Source organism: Polypterus senegalus, chromosome 13 (genome assembly GCF_016835505.1).
Source record: "Polypterus senegalus isolate Bchr_013 chromosome 13, ASM1683550v1, whole genome shotgun sequence".
NCBI classification, from domain to species: domain Eukaryota; kingdom Metazoa; phylum Chordata; class Cladistia; order Polypteriformes; family Polypteridae; genus Polypterus; species Polypterus senegalus.
Genome location: NC_053166.1, coordinates 3,477,181 through 3,495,633, shown reverse-complemented (window position 1 = coordinate 3,495,633; position 18,453 = coordinate 3,477,181). Strand labels below are relative to the sequence as shown.

The 18,453-nt window shown below is 43.0% G+C and overlaps 1 protein-coding gene across 1 annotated transcript in view; it reads right to left on the bottom strand.

The window, feature by feature from the left end:
- Positions 1 to 11,577, bottom strand: part of LOC120542641 (deleted in malignant brain tumors 1 protein-like) — a 39,120-nt gene extending 27,543 nt beyond the window's left edge. Inside the window, exons 1-2 of the mRNA XM_039775235.1 lie at positions 11,509 to 11,577; positions 9,522 to 9,839 (exon numbers count right to left, since the gene is read on the bottom strand). Coding sequence (XP_039631169.1) covers positions 9,522 to 9,839; positions 11,509 to 11,569 — 379 coding nt within the window. The 5' untranslated portion in view covers positions 11,570 to 11,577. The remainder of the gene's footprint in view (positions 1 to 9,521; positions 9,840 to 11,508) is intronic.
- Between the last annotated feature and the right edge of the window lie 6,876 nt (positions 11,578 to 18,453).

Genomic DNA, 18,453 nt, shown 5'->3' with positions numbered 1-18,453 from the left:
GTGACACATGTGGCCGGAGAGAATGAGACAGCAGGTGATTTAACTCCTTTATGAAGAGACTCTTTCATTTGTTGGACACTTGGAGTCTTCAAGTTACTGAAAAAAAAAAGACTGACGCACCAGGGACCAATTTGAACCCGGGGTCCTAGAGCTAAGAGACAGTGGCACCACCTGCCGTCACTTTGTTGTTATTTTCACGCCATCAGACGTCATTTTTCTTTAATAGATCAGTTTACTAAACAGGGAAGGCCGTGTTGGCACCATAAACTGCTTTTGATTTAGAGACCCTTCGTCCCTTGACCACCACACTGGCTTCAGAGCGGAGTGCAGTGCAGTGGTGGTGGGTTCAGTTATTTCTACTTCCTGAGGAGCTTCACAGACCACCAACCACTAACACAACACCCCTGTCCAGTGAGACACTCTGGTCATAGGAGACCCGTGCTGTTGTGTCCAGTCCTAACTTGGCACAACGCACTGAACTGAAGTGACAGCTGACCAGCATTATAACGACCAGCCCACCTCACACCACCCCTGACACAAAAAATCCCACAGATTACCATTAAAGTTGATGTGAATGCACTTCTCTTTGCCACCAGCGTTATTGGGTTCACCGCTATTCCAATTTGAATAATTCCACCTGGAGCCGTCTGTCCAGAGCCACGTTGATGCCTAGGAAACACAAGCACTGAGGTGAGCCGTGGCCTCTGTATCACATCAGGACTTCATTCCTCATCTACTCTTTGATAGTCTGAACCCCCCACTTAGGACCCTCAGAGAAACAACAAGGAGGCCAACTTACCCTCATGGCGTTGGAGCCCCCGAGCCAGGTGACTGGGCTGCTGACATCCCTGCTTTTAATCAGACTGGTGAGGAACTTGTTGGTATCGCTGTTGTGCACTGACGCCAGGTTTCCTCCAAGGCTGAGGCAATGTAACTGGGGGATGACACAGGGGGTCCATGGTAAATAAAACTGCTGCTACTTTGAGTTAACTGGCCATAAACTCATCGTGCTTCACTCAGCAATCAGGTCCCCCCCCCCCACACACACACACATTACAGATATATGACTCGTAAACTTCAGTAACGTTTGCTGTTCTTATGGTGGGCTCTTCAAGTCTCACTGCCCCTAAACTTCACACTACATGATTGTTTTTCTGTGTTTCCCTTCATACCGCTAGGTGGGGTCGGCACACTCATTCAAACCTAAGAGTCCTTTTCTTCCTAAACCCCCATGATTTTCATGGTCACACAGTAGAATCTGTTTTCTGATTTTTGATTTCTTTTCAGGCCTGCAGGTGGCAAAATTCTGTCTTTAAATTTAAGTGCCTGAGATGGAATCAGAGATCAATATGGCAGGTAGAAAAAAACAAAGCTCAGTACGGGAGATTTATGAATGCAATATTGAAGACATTCATTATAAGCTCATTGTCTTGGAGCAGGATATGTGGTGTGCTGTAGACATTTTGAGTAAAAAACCTCACACCTTAAAATTCATCCACATTTCATTACAAATTGGCTCATTCTAAGCAATAAAAGGAAAAGATGAAAAGTGTCAGCTGTCAGCACACATTTATTCAGCACAAATGACAGAAAATATTTTAAAAATTATAAAATTGTATAAAATTGTCTGCAGTGGGCTGGCGCCCTGCCCGAGGTTTGTTTCCTGCCTAGTGCCCTGTGTTGGCTGTGATTGGCTCCAGCAGACCCCCCCGAGACCCTGTGTTCGGAGATAGCATGTTGGACAATGGCTGACTGACTGACTGTATAAACTCGTTCATATTCAGTATCTGGTTTTGATTCTGCTTGTTGTTAATCAGACAAAAACAAAACCAGACAGTAAACCAGTGGTGTAGTCAGCTTCTACAGACATTAAACTCATAACATATCCACATCCGCTAAGTGTACAGTTCTGTCTCATTGGGACATACAAACTAAACTCCATAGTGGCTCAATGCTATAATCACTAAAACTGAAACTGAAACAAATAGATATACACTAATAAAAGGCAAAGCCCTCCCTCCCTCCCTCCCTCCCTCACTCACTCATCACTAATTCTCCAACTTCCCGTGTAGGTAGAAGGCTGAAATTTGGCAGGTTCATTCCTTACAGCTTCCTTACAAAAGTTGGGCAGGTTTTATATCGAAATTCTACGCGTAATGGTCATAACTGGAAGCTGTTTTTCTCCATTTACTGTAATGGAGATGAGCTTGAAACCCGTGGGGGCGGAGTTTCGTGTGACATCATCACGCCTCCCACGTAATCACGCAGTACATAGAAAACCAGGAAGACCTCCAAAAAGCGCTGAAGAAAACATGCATTATATAATTGAGAAGGCAGCGAAACAATAAGAAGCGAGCGAGTGACATATACAACCATATTCATGAGTTCTGCTACTTCGGAAACAAAGCACGATGTAAACCTACACTTTAAATTAAGTTCATAGACAGGCTGCCGCTGGCGTTTGTAATTTAGTGCCTGCCCATATAAGGCCGTCCGTCAGCGGCAATCCAATAGCAAACTGCCACTAAATATTCACGGGTGAAGGACTGTGCTTATGGAGAGGAAGATGAGATGGTCAGGGTGGTGTTTGACACAAACTCAGCGAAACTGCGAGAGAAAGTTTTAAGTGCCAGGACTAAGGTAACATTAAATACAGCCATGGACATAGCACGAGATGGCACCAGCACAGCTGGGAACCTTGAAGCATGTACACGAGCGGCTCACGTGAACTGACGCAGTGCACAGATAAAAGCAACAGTTCCAAAAGCTGAACAAAACCGAATTACACAATTGAAAAGGCAGCAAAAATATGAAGCGTCTGATACATACAAGCATATTATTACATAAATCCAGCTACTGCAGAAACAAAGCACACGGTGGAAAAAGTCAATGTCCGCTAAAGGAAGACAGTGTAAAAAACCCGTGCATGCAGTGTGTCAGGTCTCAGATAAAGAAGAAGACGAGCTGTTTATTGATGCAGTAAGAAACGAATCGATGAATGAAACCTGTCATCTTTACAACGATTGACAAACACGGAATGTAACTTGAACACAACACATCCTACAAATACGAACCTGATTGAAAGAAATAATGATAATCAAATCCTTGGATGACAGCAACACTCAGTAACACTCACAAAACAAATACTGTATATTGACAGTCATGTTACGTTATTTTTAAAATGTTCCCTTTTCTTTTTCTAGCTTTTTTAACACACTACTTCTCCGCTGCGATACGCGGGTATATATATATATATATATATATATATATGTATATATATATAACCCGATCTACATACTCGAATAATGGATACTTTATTCGCCATCAATGATTGTTTTGGTAAAGCCATACTCAGTGTATTCATTAGATGAACGGTAAAAAAGTAAGAGCGAGGGAGGATGACTTATTGAGGCATGCAGGCTGTAGTGCGCGTCAACTCTATCTGAATTGCGATCACATTTGAAAAAATATATCTTTTCAAGTTCTATTTAGTCCATATGTGGCCAAACTCAAGGGCCGGGCCACATCCGCCCGGTGTAATTATATCCGCCCGAGATCATTTTATATACTGTATTATTGTTATTAAAGCCGGGTATATGAAGCGCTGGTAACACAATAAACTACAGATCCCATAATGCAGCGCTTCAGCTGCCTTGCCGAACACTTACCGCGTTAATCAAGTCTACCTTATGATGCTGCAAGTTATTGCGAAGCTAGCTCACACGATGCTGAAGAGAAAAGTTGATTCTGAAAATAGAGCCTTTAAAACCGATGGGAGGCTGAGTATATGTTTACTGAACCCGTGTGTCTCATTTGTGGAGCTAATGTGGCTGTAATTACAGAATTTAATCTAAGACGGCACTATGAGACAAAACATCAGGGTAACCTGAATGCAATGCAGAAGATACAGAAAGCAGAAGAATTAAATAAGAATCTGACACTTCAGCGGACGTTTTACCCGTGCACAATCACAAAGTGATTTCAAGTGAAGCTGCTTTTATGGGAGACACAAATGCACCAGTTCACCTTGCCCTACTCTTCCTGTTGCCAAGTAATGTTAAACCAAGTCGTCACTACGGTGTTCCCAAATACGCACTTTGCTGATAAACTGAGCGCACTGAGTTTGCACGGCGCTTTGGTGACTTTGAAGAACAAAAAAAGTCCGTCTACATGCGGCTCGAACCTTGTGCATGTTTGGTAGCACATATCTGTGTGAGAAGCTCTTCTCAGTGATAAAGACTAACAAAACAGCACACAGGAGTCGCCTCACTGATGAGCACCTGCAATCCATCCTGAGAATCTCCACAACACAGAACCTCACACCAAACAGAAACGAACCTGTGGCCAAAAAGATGCCAGGCGTCCAGCTCTAAAATGACATATGAGCAAAGACAACTGAATGATTTGATTTGTTATTGCTGAAAGGAACACATTTTATTTATATTTCCAGGTTTTGTTATGCAGCATGTTCATATTTGAATTTGTATAATTTTGACAGGATATATTTTTATGGAGAGCAAAATCTTTTGGGATATTTAAAATCTAAGTTTATTTTTTATATAAAATTACATAAGAGTAAAGAAATTTGAATGTTTGTTCTTTTAATGTTTACTTTATTTCTAACTTGTATAATTTAGACAGGATATATTTTTATGGAGAGCAAAATATTATAAGTTGTTTAAGGTTTGAGTTGATTTATTCAGGAATAATATTCCTGTCTGTTTTACCATTCCTACCAAAGATATTTCTGTCGACTAAATAAAAATTCCTTCTATTTAAAATTTAAATAGAACTTGAACAAATACGATAGTTCATAATATCCACGAGACTTGCACGTAAGAGCGGAGATCCGTTTTAACAAACAGCGTATTGCACTGATACTGAAATAGCTGTGTGTGTATATATGTAGATATGTATGTATATGTATATATATGTTTATATATGTGTGTGTGTATGTATGTATATATATATGTATTTGTGTGTATATATGTGTGTGTATGTATGTGTGTATGTATATATATGTGTATATGTATAGATATGTATATATATATGTTTGTGTGTGTGTGTAATATATATATATATATATATTTATATATTATATATATATATATATATATATATATATATATGACAACAACACTCATCACTCACAACAGTGACAAAACAATTACATTGACAATCATGTTACGTTATTTTCAAAATGTTTCCTTTTCTTTTTCATTGCTTCTTTAACACACTACTTCTCCGCTGCGAAGGGCGGGTATTTTGCTAGTATAAAAATAAAACAGAAACGTCTTGGTGAAATGAAAACTAAACTAAAACTAAAAATATACAATGAAGGAAAACTAAAACTAAACCGAATTTCCAAGTAAGGTCTGAAAAAATATAAAAATCAAAACTAATTTAAAAAGATAACACTATAATCACTTGGTCCAAAATAAAAAAGAAGTGGTCAGATATCAAAGTCACCGTGAAAAGGTGAGTCGTAGCCCACCATCTGTTTATTCTGTTTCAGACAATAGCAGACCCCCGTGCTGAGGACTCCCCTTTATCATAACGCTTCTTCTTCCATCACATTCACACCAGTCAGCTGTTTGCAGTTGTTCCAACCTGCCAGGATTCCTTGTCGGGCACACAAGATGGCAAAGCCTGGTGCTTCAGTCGCAGCTGTGAGCAATCGAATGACTTTATGGAGTTTTTAAAGATTTTCCTTATTTTTCGTTCCACTGATGAGTCCAAAGCACTGGCACTGTGTTTAGAGGGCAAGCATGGCATCGTCAATTGTGCAGGGCAGTGAGTAACCAAAAGAGCGTATTGCCATCGTGGTTTCACAAGACCCCCAATGCCGTGACTCCGCTGAACGCTACTTTGGATGAACTTTCTTAATAGATTTTGGGTGGTGGTTTCTTGAAAGTCTGGTGATGACCTAAAGCTGGCGTCTTTGTGTCACAGAAGTGTCACTGCCTGTCCCATTTCACAATAAACTGAGGTGACACCAACAGGCTTGGCACAAAGGCTGCACAACTTGAAAGCAGCTGGACGTTTCTTCTTAGCTAAAATGGCGGCCAGTGAATGCCTGCATCTGAGAATCTGCACGGTGTCTTGATGGGACTGGCACTGTACCAGCTGGCATTGACAGGGCATATTGTAATTACACTATTTTTAAAATATGCTTAATTCTCTCCTGAAGATCTTTGGAGTCACAGAATGTCCCAGTAGATGTGACTCGTTTGATCCCCCTGCCCACAGCCCCCCGTGCTGGGCACACGTCCCCCAAGTAGGCACCTCACTGCAGTGGTACTGTGGATTTGGTGCTTCAGTTGACGTGTCTTAGTCGGTGAGCCCACAATTTTATATACGTTGAGACGTGCAGATCAGCTGACCACCTGTAATGAGGACCAAGAGGAACACATGGAGTCAAAACTGAGGGGCTGAACTCGAAGGAGAGACGAAGGAATCAAGGAGCAGTCAGCAGGGCCGACCCAGGAGAAGCGAATTTAAGGATGGCATGGCTGACGAGGGGCTGCCCGCCTGCTTCTTATCTAGGGCTCAGGTGGCACAATTGAAGTTGAACTTGAACAGGAGGGGTTTCCAAGAATTCAGTGAGGGTCCGTGACCCTAGAAGTGGCTCTCACTGTCATCCTGCAGGTGGTCTTGATGTGTGAGTGTTAAGCTGCTCTACCTTAAATCTTTAATTCACGAATGGTGGGGCGGGGGCTTCACTCCTGTGGTAGTTTTGTGTTTCCTCCATTTTATTAATCTCTTCTTCACTTTTATTTCTTATTATTGGCCTTTTGTTGGGTTTATGGATGGCTAAGGAGTGCCCCCTATAGTCCCTAATGTTGTATGGAATTTTACAGCTTGACTCTTGATTCTATATAGCGCCTTTCATGGTAAACACTACCGTGGTGGGGTTGTCACCTACTGTGTCTTCTTTTCACTTTCAGACTTGGGGGGCCTGAAGCTGTTCATTCAGCAGCAGGTGGGGTGCCAGTCTGATAACAAGGAAATGCCATGTAAAGGAGGCTGAGACTTGTGGTTATAAAAATGAAAAGCTTGACGTCACCCACCTGCCACGTCTCTGCCAGGCACCCCATGGCACACACAACTCATTTCAAAGCTGTGACCCCACTCATCCAAATCATTCCCACAATGTCACCCAGAGCCCTCCAGATGGTACAGTACCTCCGCATCAATCCAGATCTTCTTCTCTGTAAAGAATTTGTAGCATCGGCCGGAGTAGCTCACCCATCCCTGTTGGCAGGAGCCTTGACTGAAGGTCATATCTGTAAATTAGACATCACTGGTTAATGGCGGCCATCAGATGGCTGTGTGACACTTCTACACATCTGCACAATCCTCTGACCTGCGGGCACCTTTCATGCTAACTGAAGGATGCTTCCACCCCATTGAGTTCATGTGTGGCACTAGAATGGCATTGGGACAGAGGGTTGTGTATGTTAGGGGTGCTCTCGAGATGACCTGAAAGGCAGAATAAATACGAGGAAGGGCAACAAAAGAGAAGACAACAATTTTGAGCCCTCAAGTCTGCAGCAAAACATACAGTTTGGTATCGTTAGAAAGGTGACCTCCAATGTTCTTCACATTCCTCTCACTCTGAAAAGATTCATGTCACTGATCCCTGTTTGACAGAGCCGATCGAACTGGCAAAGTTATGCCAACGGCTTGTGCCTATGTGCCATCCACCAGGACATCTTAACCCTCATCTTCTGTTCTGTGCCATTTGAATGTGCCAGTAGTGCCAGCCCTGACCACAAGGCCTGTCTGGTGTTCTTCACTCACAGAGTGCACTGACCAGTCGCACCCTAACTAGCTGACCACTAGTGGCCCATGGCATCACGTTTACGGCTCTCAAGGGGTCACATGATGTAATGTGACGTGTTTCTCCTTCATGTCATCCACAGTGATTTACAACCCATAATAAGCCCAAATAGTTTCCAGTCCTCTTATTATGATCATTAACTCATCTAAACATATGAGGTCTCTAGAGACTCTGAACGTGTAAAGTGTCAGGAGTTTTACTTGCGCATTTTAAGTGCTGTGTTTGTAAACCAAAACCTGCTTTCTCAGGATTCTTTGTGTCTTTGTATGTTCACCACAACGTGTTTCTGTCTTGTTGCTTATTCTTTAGGTATTTATGAGTTTAGAGAAGTGAAAGATAAGAAAAGAAAAGCCGTGACGCTTAACACACAGCAAACCTTAAAAGCGTCCAGTCGTTAATAGCAGACGACGAGTCAGAGAGGCACACGGACGCAGCAGGGAGACAAACGATGAACAACAGAGTAAGACCCTGCAGACTGGTGACACTTCTGATGCCATCGGATCATAAATGTCCAGGGCAGGGCATTGTAGACGGGCAGAGCCCAAAGGAGGAGGAGGAGGAGGATGAAGGTGAAGGGGGCAGGTCACTGCAGCAGCCCCTCAGAGTGAAACAACACAAGTGACAACACCTGAAAAAAAACAAAAGTGGACAAAAAAACAGATGGTGCCACACGGGCTCAGTACCACTGGACTGCAGAACAGATGAAGACTGAAGAGTGTGCCAGGAGCCACGTCACAACGATCAGGAAAATGACACTCTGGTTTGAGGTTACTGTGCTGAGTATCACACTACAAGGGTGTAATTAGATAGAAATATTACAAATTAAAGGTAATTATGTACTGAATTGTGTTTTAAACAAAGTGAAGTCTTCACACAGAAGGTTTCAGTAAAGATTTGGACAAGTATGGCAATTTTTGTCGCTTGATTTGCGTATGTACATATGTGGGGTCCCTAGAGACCCCAGGTATGTAATAGTGATTGAAGGGTTAACGCTGGAGTGTGAATCTGATTGGCTGCTGAGTGGATCTCTCCTTGACTTTGACGGATCTTTTCTTCTTCCTTTTGTCACAAGTTATGAATATTTGAATCTTCACTTGATACCCGGGTGTGCATTTTTCAGCCCTGCATGATTCAATTCAGGGTCACAGAGGGCTGACGATTAGCTGGGAAGCACTTAACCCAACAAACACACTGTGACTGGCGACCGGGTCCCATGCCCAGCTGGGACGCCCCTGCTGCATATGTTAATCAAACAAACACATACACACATATTTGTGGGAATATGAGAGGGAAACCAAAATACTTAAAAAAATGAATAAAACCGACAATAACAACAACATACACAGACATGCAAACTCCACACCAACAGAACCTTGGCACAGCGTTCAAAGCCAGAGCACCAGATCTGTGAGGTGGCATCACTAACCACTGAGCCACTTTTCTGTGTGGCAGAGATAAAACTTGTTAAAAATAAAAAAGTACATTTTCAATCAAATTCTGTAAATTTTACTGTGAGAATACAGAAGTGTGACGTTACAAATGATGTACTTTTAATTTGGAGTCCTATGCTGATCTGCTTGTTTAATTCCACATATTCAGCAGATCTTCATTTTGAGTTTTGCATTTCAATCAGTAATCCTCAGAGTTTGTGTTGAGGAGGCAGACATGTTACACCTACCTGAACAGATAACCCCAGCATCTTCATCTGAATGACAGTTGTGCTTTCCCATTCCGTTATGTTTGCACAGCATCAAGGACGACTCAATCCCTTTGCAAGCAACATCATCCATCCAGATCTTTCCGCTGCCTCTTCCAAAGTGGGCACTTCCTGGTGCTGAGATGGCATCGCCACATCCCACCTGCCGGCAGACAACTTTAGCGTCGTTCAAATCCCATGAGTCATCACAGACGGTTCCCCACTGGCCCTGGTAGAACACCTCCACTCTCCCAGAACAGCTGTTGGTCCCTTTGACGAGTCTGAGTTGACCGTTGACATCTGCAATTAAACCAAAGAAATGCACTTGGCTGGTCACAACCTTAGCAGAACAACTGTTTAATTAGCAAAACCCAAACTAAGAAGCTAACCTTGAGAGATTGGTGACCACAAATACCTGAATGTGGCATCAGACCAGGTCACAAGTGCCAGTCATCCTCAGTGTGCTTGGTCACCAGACATCCCCTGTTTCCTGTGACAGTCTCAGTCTGCGCGTCCCCACTGAATACAGGAGGTCTTTATGTGTCACACACACCACACGTGACTGAGTTCTGTTTCAGGTGATTTGTGGGCCATCACTTTATGCCCCTGGCTGGTGCTGAGCCCACCTTCCTGCTCTTAGTTATGATATAGCAGTAGAAACACACCGAGTGAGGATTATTTTAATTAAATGTTCAAACTCTGAAAACTGACGCATGTTGGTCTGAACTCTCAGACTTGATGGACTTGAACCTGCTAGGCCCTCAAAAAACAAGACTCGAGAAAAGAGAAACAAGAATGAAGCCAACAAGATCCCAACCTCTGAAGCAGGGCCGCAACGACGCTTGAGAGACTCACCTCAGTGTCACCCTTGACCTGACGCGTGTGACCTCCTGCTTCCTGCTATTCCTGGTTTATGGCAGTGGTCAGCTGATGTTGTTATCCTGATTGCCTTTCTGCCAGCGGCTGAGGAGAGACATCTCCAATGGAAAGCAGCATGGTGAGCGGGCATCTGCTATGGCGACTGGCACATTTGTAGCTTTGTGACAAGCTAGTAAGTCTGTCTGCTTGGAGCAGCTGTCCATGTGCAGGTAATGCTGAACACGCAGGGCGCTATAAAGCAGCCATTTTAAAGCCCAGGCGCATTGCCGTGAGTCGCCTTAGTTTCTCTGCCTCATTTTAGTTGTTTTCTAATCTCCGCCATTTTGATTCTTATTTGTAATAGTGGACACACACAGCAGTTGCTGATCTTGTAGCACTTCAGCGTCGCCACGTTTCCCATCACAATGCATGGTGGGTGCCTTCTCCGTCAGTTACGGGGGGGGACTTTCATTTAGCGTTTGGTCCCTGGCACTTGTGACTTTGACTTTGATGTTCTCGTTCATCTTTGGTGGTCTGAGCTGCTGCCTGTGCCTCGACTCTCCATCACCTTCTGATCACACACTTGTGGCTTGCCAACTCCTCCTGGGGTGACAGTGGCACACAGACCTCTACCAGCTCTAAAGTGGCACAGCAGTGATGCCAGTTCTGCTCTGATCTGACCAATCAGATGTACCGAGGTTCACCTTCATCTTACTTTAGCGGTGTGTGCAAATGAGGGACATTGAGCAGATCAGGAGGGACATTTAGGACTTGTGCTCTCCAACTTCAGAGCTCAGTGACATTTCTGACTCTTTATTTCAAGCCTGTGCTCTGTGGGGTGACGTCATCGTCATCGTGAGTACAGGAAGTGCTAATGCGGGTGTGCGTTTTATTACACTCTAATGTCAGTTACAGCAGAAAATTCAAAATGTCAACCCTCTGACACCCAAACCAGTCACCACCACCGCCCTTCTCTCAATCCCATGAGGCTCTGGGACACATCACATGACCTCATCCCTCTAACGTTGTCTCCAGTCCACTGACCCTCGTTTAGTGAGACCACTGACGCTGGTGTGGTGACAAAATGAAATGCTTTAGTTAGCCGACTCACCTGCAGCTGTGCTGAGACTCGCCATCAATCCAACTAGTAGCAGTGAAAACATCGCAGCCATTGTGCTCAGGATCTGTAAAAGAGAGGAGAATAAGTGGAGCAGAGATGAAAGGAGAAGGACAGCTGGACCTGTGAGAAGACACGCAGCTGAACCTTCACCACTGACGGGTCTCTCAGCTGATGGTCTTAGTTAGCCGCCGTCAGATGGTGGGCCGGTGAAATGAAGTTGATGAGCCTGATGGTGACCATCACGATCAGAGAAGGCAAAGAACACACAAGCAAAATAACGCTGACAGCGTCATGGGGTTAATAAGAAAGGAGATGAGGAGAAGATCAGGAGAAGAGACGCTTTGAGGAGGCGAGCAGAAATCGAAACTGGAGAATCAAAACATACAAGCATCGAAACCATCAGACGAGGATCAAAAGTCAAAGTGCAAATAAAAGCCACAAAGTACAAAGAACACGTAGAGAAATGAACCTCAAGGATCAGAGTGTCATCTGTCTAGGATCAGAGATGATGACGTCAATGACGACCTTCTACTCAATTCAGCACAGAGATCCCTAAGAACAAGAAAGGATGCATTGACTGAGAAATCCGCGGCTCTTTACACCCCAAGTGTCCATCGTGAACCTCAGTGACCCAACGTATCTGATGGCCGAGCTGCAGGAACACCAGCCGTGTCTGAGGATTGTTGTGACCTGGAGAAGATAAACCAGGAGTGAGACACAGCCCAGCAAAGCAAGTGGTCAAAGCCATGAAATGTGAAATAATCAACAGCCACAGTGAACGGGGAGACGTTAACAAGAAGAGGAAAGCAAAACGACAGAAACGGACTACACCAGGGGAGACCCACCGAGGGGTGGTGCACGACGAGACCACCGCGTTTATATGTCACGATCAACAAAGAACACAAAACGTGAACAAACAGACACTTTGTCAGGTTCAATTAAGATAAACCACAGAAATGGAAGCGTCAGGTGAAAACCCACCCAAACACGCGTGTGATGAGTTCACGTGACGAGTGTGACGTCCACATCTCCTGACCAGCTGGGATGTGCTCAGCTGATTCCTTACCTGTGGTGCTCGACTGGAAGTGGTCTGGTGGGTCGGCCCTCTCAGGTCAGTCTGGGGTCCTCGGCTCGCTGGGAGCTTTTATGGTGTGTCAGGAGCACCCGAGTCCATGACGTCATATGCTGGTGTCAACATGAACATCCTGGAGGAGGGCTTCAGATTCGGTTAATCATCAACATGTCCACCGGTGAGGTGAACACTTTGAAATTCTTGTTAAATTTTTATTTTCATGTTTTGTTTTCCATTCATTTTGATTCATTTTTATTGTTGCTGCTTTGCATAAAGTCCTGTAGCACCAAACATCTGACCAGGACACCAGAGAGATAAGGTTTTCTAGAACTTGGGTGTGGAGCCTTCCAGCCTGGTCAGCAGCCTGCAGTAATAAAAGTGAAAAAACAAAACTCATGAACATGCAAATCAACTCACCTGATGCCCTCCTTATCTCCAACCTGTGAAACTGACTGCGCCATCCTGGCCTTGTCTGCGTTTGGGGTCTCATAGTGGTTTGGGGTAACCAGACACACCAAATGGCACCCAAATATTGAGGACCTCCATGAAATTAGGAACACAGTTTACTGGGGCGCAGAAAGAAATCACCCGCTGTCACCCCGCCTGACATTCTAACACTCCGTTACTGCAGAGTCTCCACCTGTGCCCACACGCTTTCTGGTGTCCCCTGCCTGCTGCATCACATTATATGACCTTCCCAGTGACAGTCACCTAATGACTGAGACCACCCAGTGTGCCACTCATCCCCTCACACAGCTTTGATTTTGTCTTTAGCCGTCGGGGAGCAGACAGCCAATGAATGCTCATCCGGAATTTCAATGCATAGAAAAGAAGAAAAGGACCGGGAGCTTGGCACAGATGTTAACCCTTCATACTTCACCAGCTCCACCAGGACACACGCTATTGGCTGAATGTTAAATGTGACACAGATGAAAATTTTTAGTCATTTAAATTGACAATTAGACATGGTCCAGTGACAAGATCAACAACTGCGGTGGGCAAATCAGAGACACCTCATGACTAGAAGTGCCATAACGTGGCATTGGCATTACAAGTCTGCTTTGAGTCATCCATTCCGAAACTCTCCATTTCCATCCATCCATCCATTATCCAACCCGCTATATCCTAACTACAGGGTCATGAGGGTCTGCTGGAGCCAATTCCAGCCAACACAGGGCGCAAGGCAGGAAACAAACCCCAGGTAGGGAGCCAGCCCAATGCAGGGACTCTCCATTTCTTCTTTGTGAAACATTCTTCGTGGATTTGCTTTTGCGTTTTGGTCATCTTCTGTTGGACAATCCACTGTCACTTCAGCATAACCTGTTTGACAGATGGCCTTTCTGAGAATCAGGGTGCGGGAGTGAAGGGGCAATGTGTATAAAAGAGCGAGGGGCCAGACTGGCATTGCTGTGTGCACCAGAAACCTGGGCAGGAAAACGGGAACATGAAAGGAAAACAGGCACAAAAGAGATGAAGATCTTCAGATGAATGTGTGGAGTAACAAAACTTCATAAGATCAGGAAAGAGAGAATCAAAGGGCAACAGACGCTGAAATCTCTAAGAAAATGCAGGGTAGAAGGTTAAAGAGGAACAGACATGTCATGAGAACGGGGGACAACATGGGGACAAACATCGAGGACATGGAGGAGAAGATGACAGCCAAAGAGGAAGTGGATGGAATGTGTGAAGGAGGATCAAAGGAAGAAAAGCGTATGATAGATAGATAGATAGATAGATAGATAGATAGATAGATAGATAGATAGATAGATAGATAGATAGATAGATAGATAGATATGAAAGGCACTATATGATAGATAGATAGATAGATAGATAGATAGATAGATAGATAGATAGATAGATAGATAGATAGATAGTGTGAAAAAAGTATAACATTGATGTTGTTCATTTAATGTAAATTTTCTCTTTCAAGCCACTTAAGATTAGTCATTTAGTGTTGTATCTTGAAATATTTGGTTTCAGATTTCAATCAAAATAAAAAAAAATTGTTTGTACCAAAGTAAGTTATGGTGGAGGAAATAAACATAAAAATCCTATTTCAGTTACCCTAATATTTTAGGTTGTTCTTGTGCAGTGTTTGAGGGGCCCTTTGCATTTTTTTCCAGTCGAACTTTCCAGTGTTGTGGCTTTCCAACTGTCACAAAAGAAGACGACTTTTGCGAGTGGAGTGGACGTGGATATCCAGGTCTGGTCATTTTCTTTTATAGCGGAGGATTTCTGGTAAGTAACCCTGTTTCTCAGCTGTTAATTTTAAGTATATAAGAACTTGTAATAAAACATACTTTCAAAAAAGCAGTAGAAATGTTTAATATTTTTTATAGCATATTTAAAATTTACACTGCAAAATGCTTGTGTATTTGCACTCGATTTTTAAATAAATGTAAAAGTACAGCATTGGAATGTGTTATGTTTATAATATTTCTAATAGCATAAAAACAGGTTACAACCAATAAACCATTTTAAATTTTAACAACAGAAAATATAGATTTACTTCAGTATAAAACAAATGAATTGCACCCAATCACTCGAAATGATTTAGAACATTAGAACATTAGAACACTCTGGACGAGAACAGGCCATTCAGCCCAACAAAGCTCGCCAGTCCTCTCCACTTGTTTCCTCCAAGAAAACATCAAGTCGAGTTTTGAAAGTCCCTAACGTCTTACTGTCTACCACACTACTTGGTCTCTTATTCCAAGTGTCTATCGTTCTTTGTGTAAAGAAAAACTTCCTAATGTTTGTGTAAAATTTACCCTTCACAAGTTTCCAACTGTGTCCCCGTGTTCTTGATGAACTCATTTTAAAATACAAGTCTCGATCCACTGTACTAATTCTCTTCATAATTTTAAACACTTCAATCATGTCACCTCTTAATCTTCTTTTGCTTAAACTGTAAAGGCTCAGCTCTTTTAATCTTTCCTCATAATTCAACCCCTGTAGACCTGGAATCAGCCTAGTCGCTCTTCTCTGGACCTTCTCTAGTGCTGCTATGTCCTTTTGTAGCCTGGAGACCAAAACTGCACACAGTACTCAAGATGAGGCCTCACCAGTGTGTTATAAAGGTTGAGCAGAACCTCCTGTGACTTGTACTCCACACATCAAGGCTATATAACCTGACATTCTGTTAGCCTTCTTAATGTCTTCTGAACACTGTTGGGAAGTTGATAGCTGAGTCCACTGTGACTCCTAAATCCTTCTCATAAGGTGGACTCTCGATTTTCCAACCACCCATTGTGTACTCAATCCTAATATTTTTACTTCCTATACTGACATTGAATTTCATCTGCCACAAATCTGCCCAAGCCTGTCTGCTATCCAAGTCCTTCTGTGATGATATAACGGATTCCAAATTATCTGCTAATCCACCTATCTTGGTATCATCTGCCAACTTAACCAGCTTGTTACTTATATTCCTATCTAAATCATTTATATATATTAAAATAGCAGCGGCCCTAGCACTGACCCCTGCTGGTCACCACTCTTAACATCGGCCAGTTCTGATGAGGTTCCTCGCACCATCACCCTCTGCTTCCTGTGTCTGAGCCAATTCTGCACCCATCTAAAAACATCACCCTGAACTGCCACTTCTTTTAATTTGATGCCCAACCTCTCATGTGGCACCTTATCAAATGCTTTCTGAAAGTCCAGATAAATAATATCATAAGCTCCACTTTGATCGTATCCTTTTGTTGCCTCCTCATAGAATTCCAACATGTTAGTAAAACACGACCTCCCTCTTCTGACCCCATGCTGACTGTCCTGTCCTTGCCATGTGTTGCTCAATCTTATCCTTAATAATTCCTTCCATTAATTTTCCTGTGATGCATGTTAAGCTTACTGGCCTATAGTTGCTTGGATCTGCCCTGTCACCCTTTTTATATAATGGGATGATATTTGCCATTTTCCAGTCCTTCAGAATCTCTCCAGTGCACAGTGACTTCCTAAAAATATGTGTCAAGGGTTTATATCTGTACTCACTAGCCTCCTTAAGAACACGAGGATAAATATTATCTGGGCCTGGTGATTTGTTTGATTTCATCTTATTTAATCTGAGCAGCACTTCTCTCTACAATTTCCAAATCCCTCAGTACCTCCTTAGTAGTCCCTGTTACTGCTCTGAGGTTATCCACTTGCTCACTTGTAAACACCTCAGAAAAATGTAAGTTTAGGGCATCTGCTATTTCATTGTCTGTATCTTTTAATTCCCCTTTACTATTCCTGATGAACTTGACCTCCTCCTTAACTGTTGCTTTACTACTAAAATACTGAAAGAATCTCTTGGGGTCTTCTCTCACCTTATCTGCTCTATTCCTCTCCAACTGTCTTTTAGCCTCCTGATATCCTTCTTAATGGTTGCCCTCATGTTCTCATACGCTCTACGGTTCTCTTTGCAGTCATTAGTCTTATATGCCTTATACAGCAGTTTTTCCTTTGCAACTTCTTTTTAAATCTTTATTAATCCATCGTGGAGTTTTTTTTAGTTTCCTATTAATTCCAAATTTAGGTCTGTATCTGTCCTGCATTACATTTTTAAACCTGTTCCACTGCTCCTCGACTGTCTCCACATTTAAAAGCTTATCCCAGTCTATCCTACTTAGACTTTGTCGCATCTGCTCAAAATTAGCCCTACCAAAGTTCAACTTAACAATTTTAGTCTTTGCATCTGTACTCTTACAAAATACTGAGAATTGTATTACATTATGGTCACGTGACCCTAGTGGTTCAATCACCTCTACACCCTCAATTCTATCCTGATTATTACAGAATACTAAATCCAGACAGGCTTCACCCCTTGTTGGTCTTTAACATGCTGTGTTAAAAACAGTCGCTGATTACTTCTAAGAACTCCTGCTCTTGTGCTCCTCCATCTGTAAGGTTATCCCAGTTAATATTTGGATAATTAAAGTCCCCCATGACTATAATATCCCCTGTAAACTTGCCTTTTGATATTACTAAAAAGATGTGTGTTGAAATTACTGTCTGAATTGGGTGGTCTATAACACACTCCTAAAATAAGACCTCTTTCCCTAATATTTTCCAGATGAAGCCACACGTCCTCACTAAGATGGGGCTCATCATCCAACTGAAGATGACTTACATTTAAATCCTGTTTGGCATAAACAGCAACCCCACCTCCTTTTCTGTTCTGTCTCTCCTTCCTAATAATGTGTATCCCTCTATGTTACACTCATCCCCATCTTTGTTATTTGCTTAAACTTAAAAATTGTGGGTTCAATAAGATAATAACAATTATATTGGTTCAGATTCATAATATTAAGTGTGAATGATTACCTCAATTATTTTAAGCTGAATGGAGGTTATACTTTTTTCAGTGTAGATAGATGTGAAAGGTGCTATATAATAGATAGATAGACACAAGTGCCAGGCCCCCACAGAACATGCCAGGTGTGTGTGTGTTTTATGCTTTAAGCCTGTATAGAACTATCATGGCTGTGCTAATGTATCTGGCACACACACTAGGATGAACGTGGACGCCACTACTCAGGCCGACGTCTGCAGGCCCCGGTGGCACTCCCTGGCCCACCTCTGTGACTGCAGGACAATGTGTCATAGAGGGGCCGAGCAACATTTGATGTAATGGCCTCACATTTTGCCCCCATGCCCTTTTGTGCCATTGCCTGCTGTGAGGCCCATTTTGTAATGCAGCAGGTCCACTTGGTCATTCCATTCATTCATCTGATGTTCCTCCCCTCCTTGAACCCAGTACAGCAGTTGCTATGGCCTGCTAGAAAATTCCCAGCCTCCATATCATTAAAGTACCTGAGCCTACGGAAAATGGAGAGCTTTCTGTGGGCTTTGTAGCGTCTTTGTGGACCCCCAGGTAT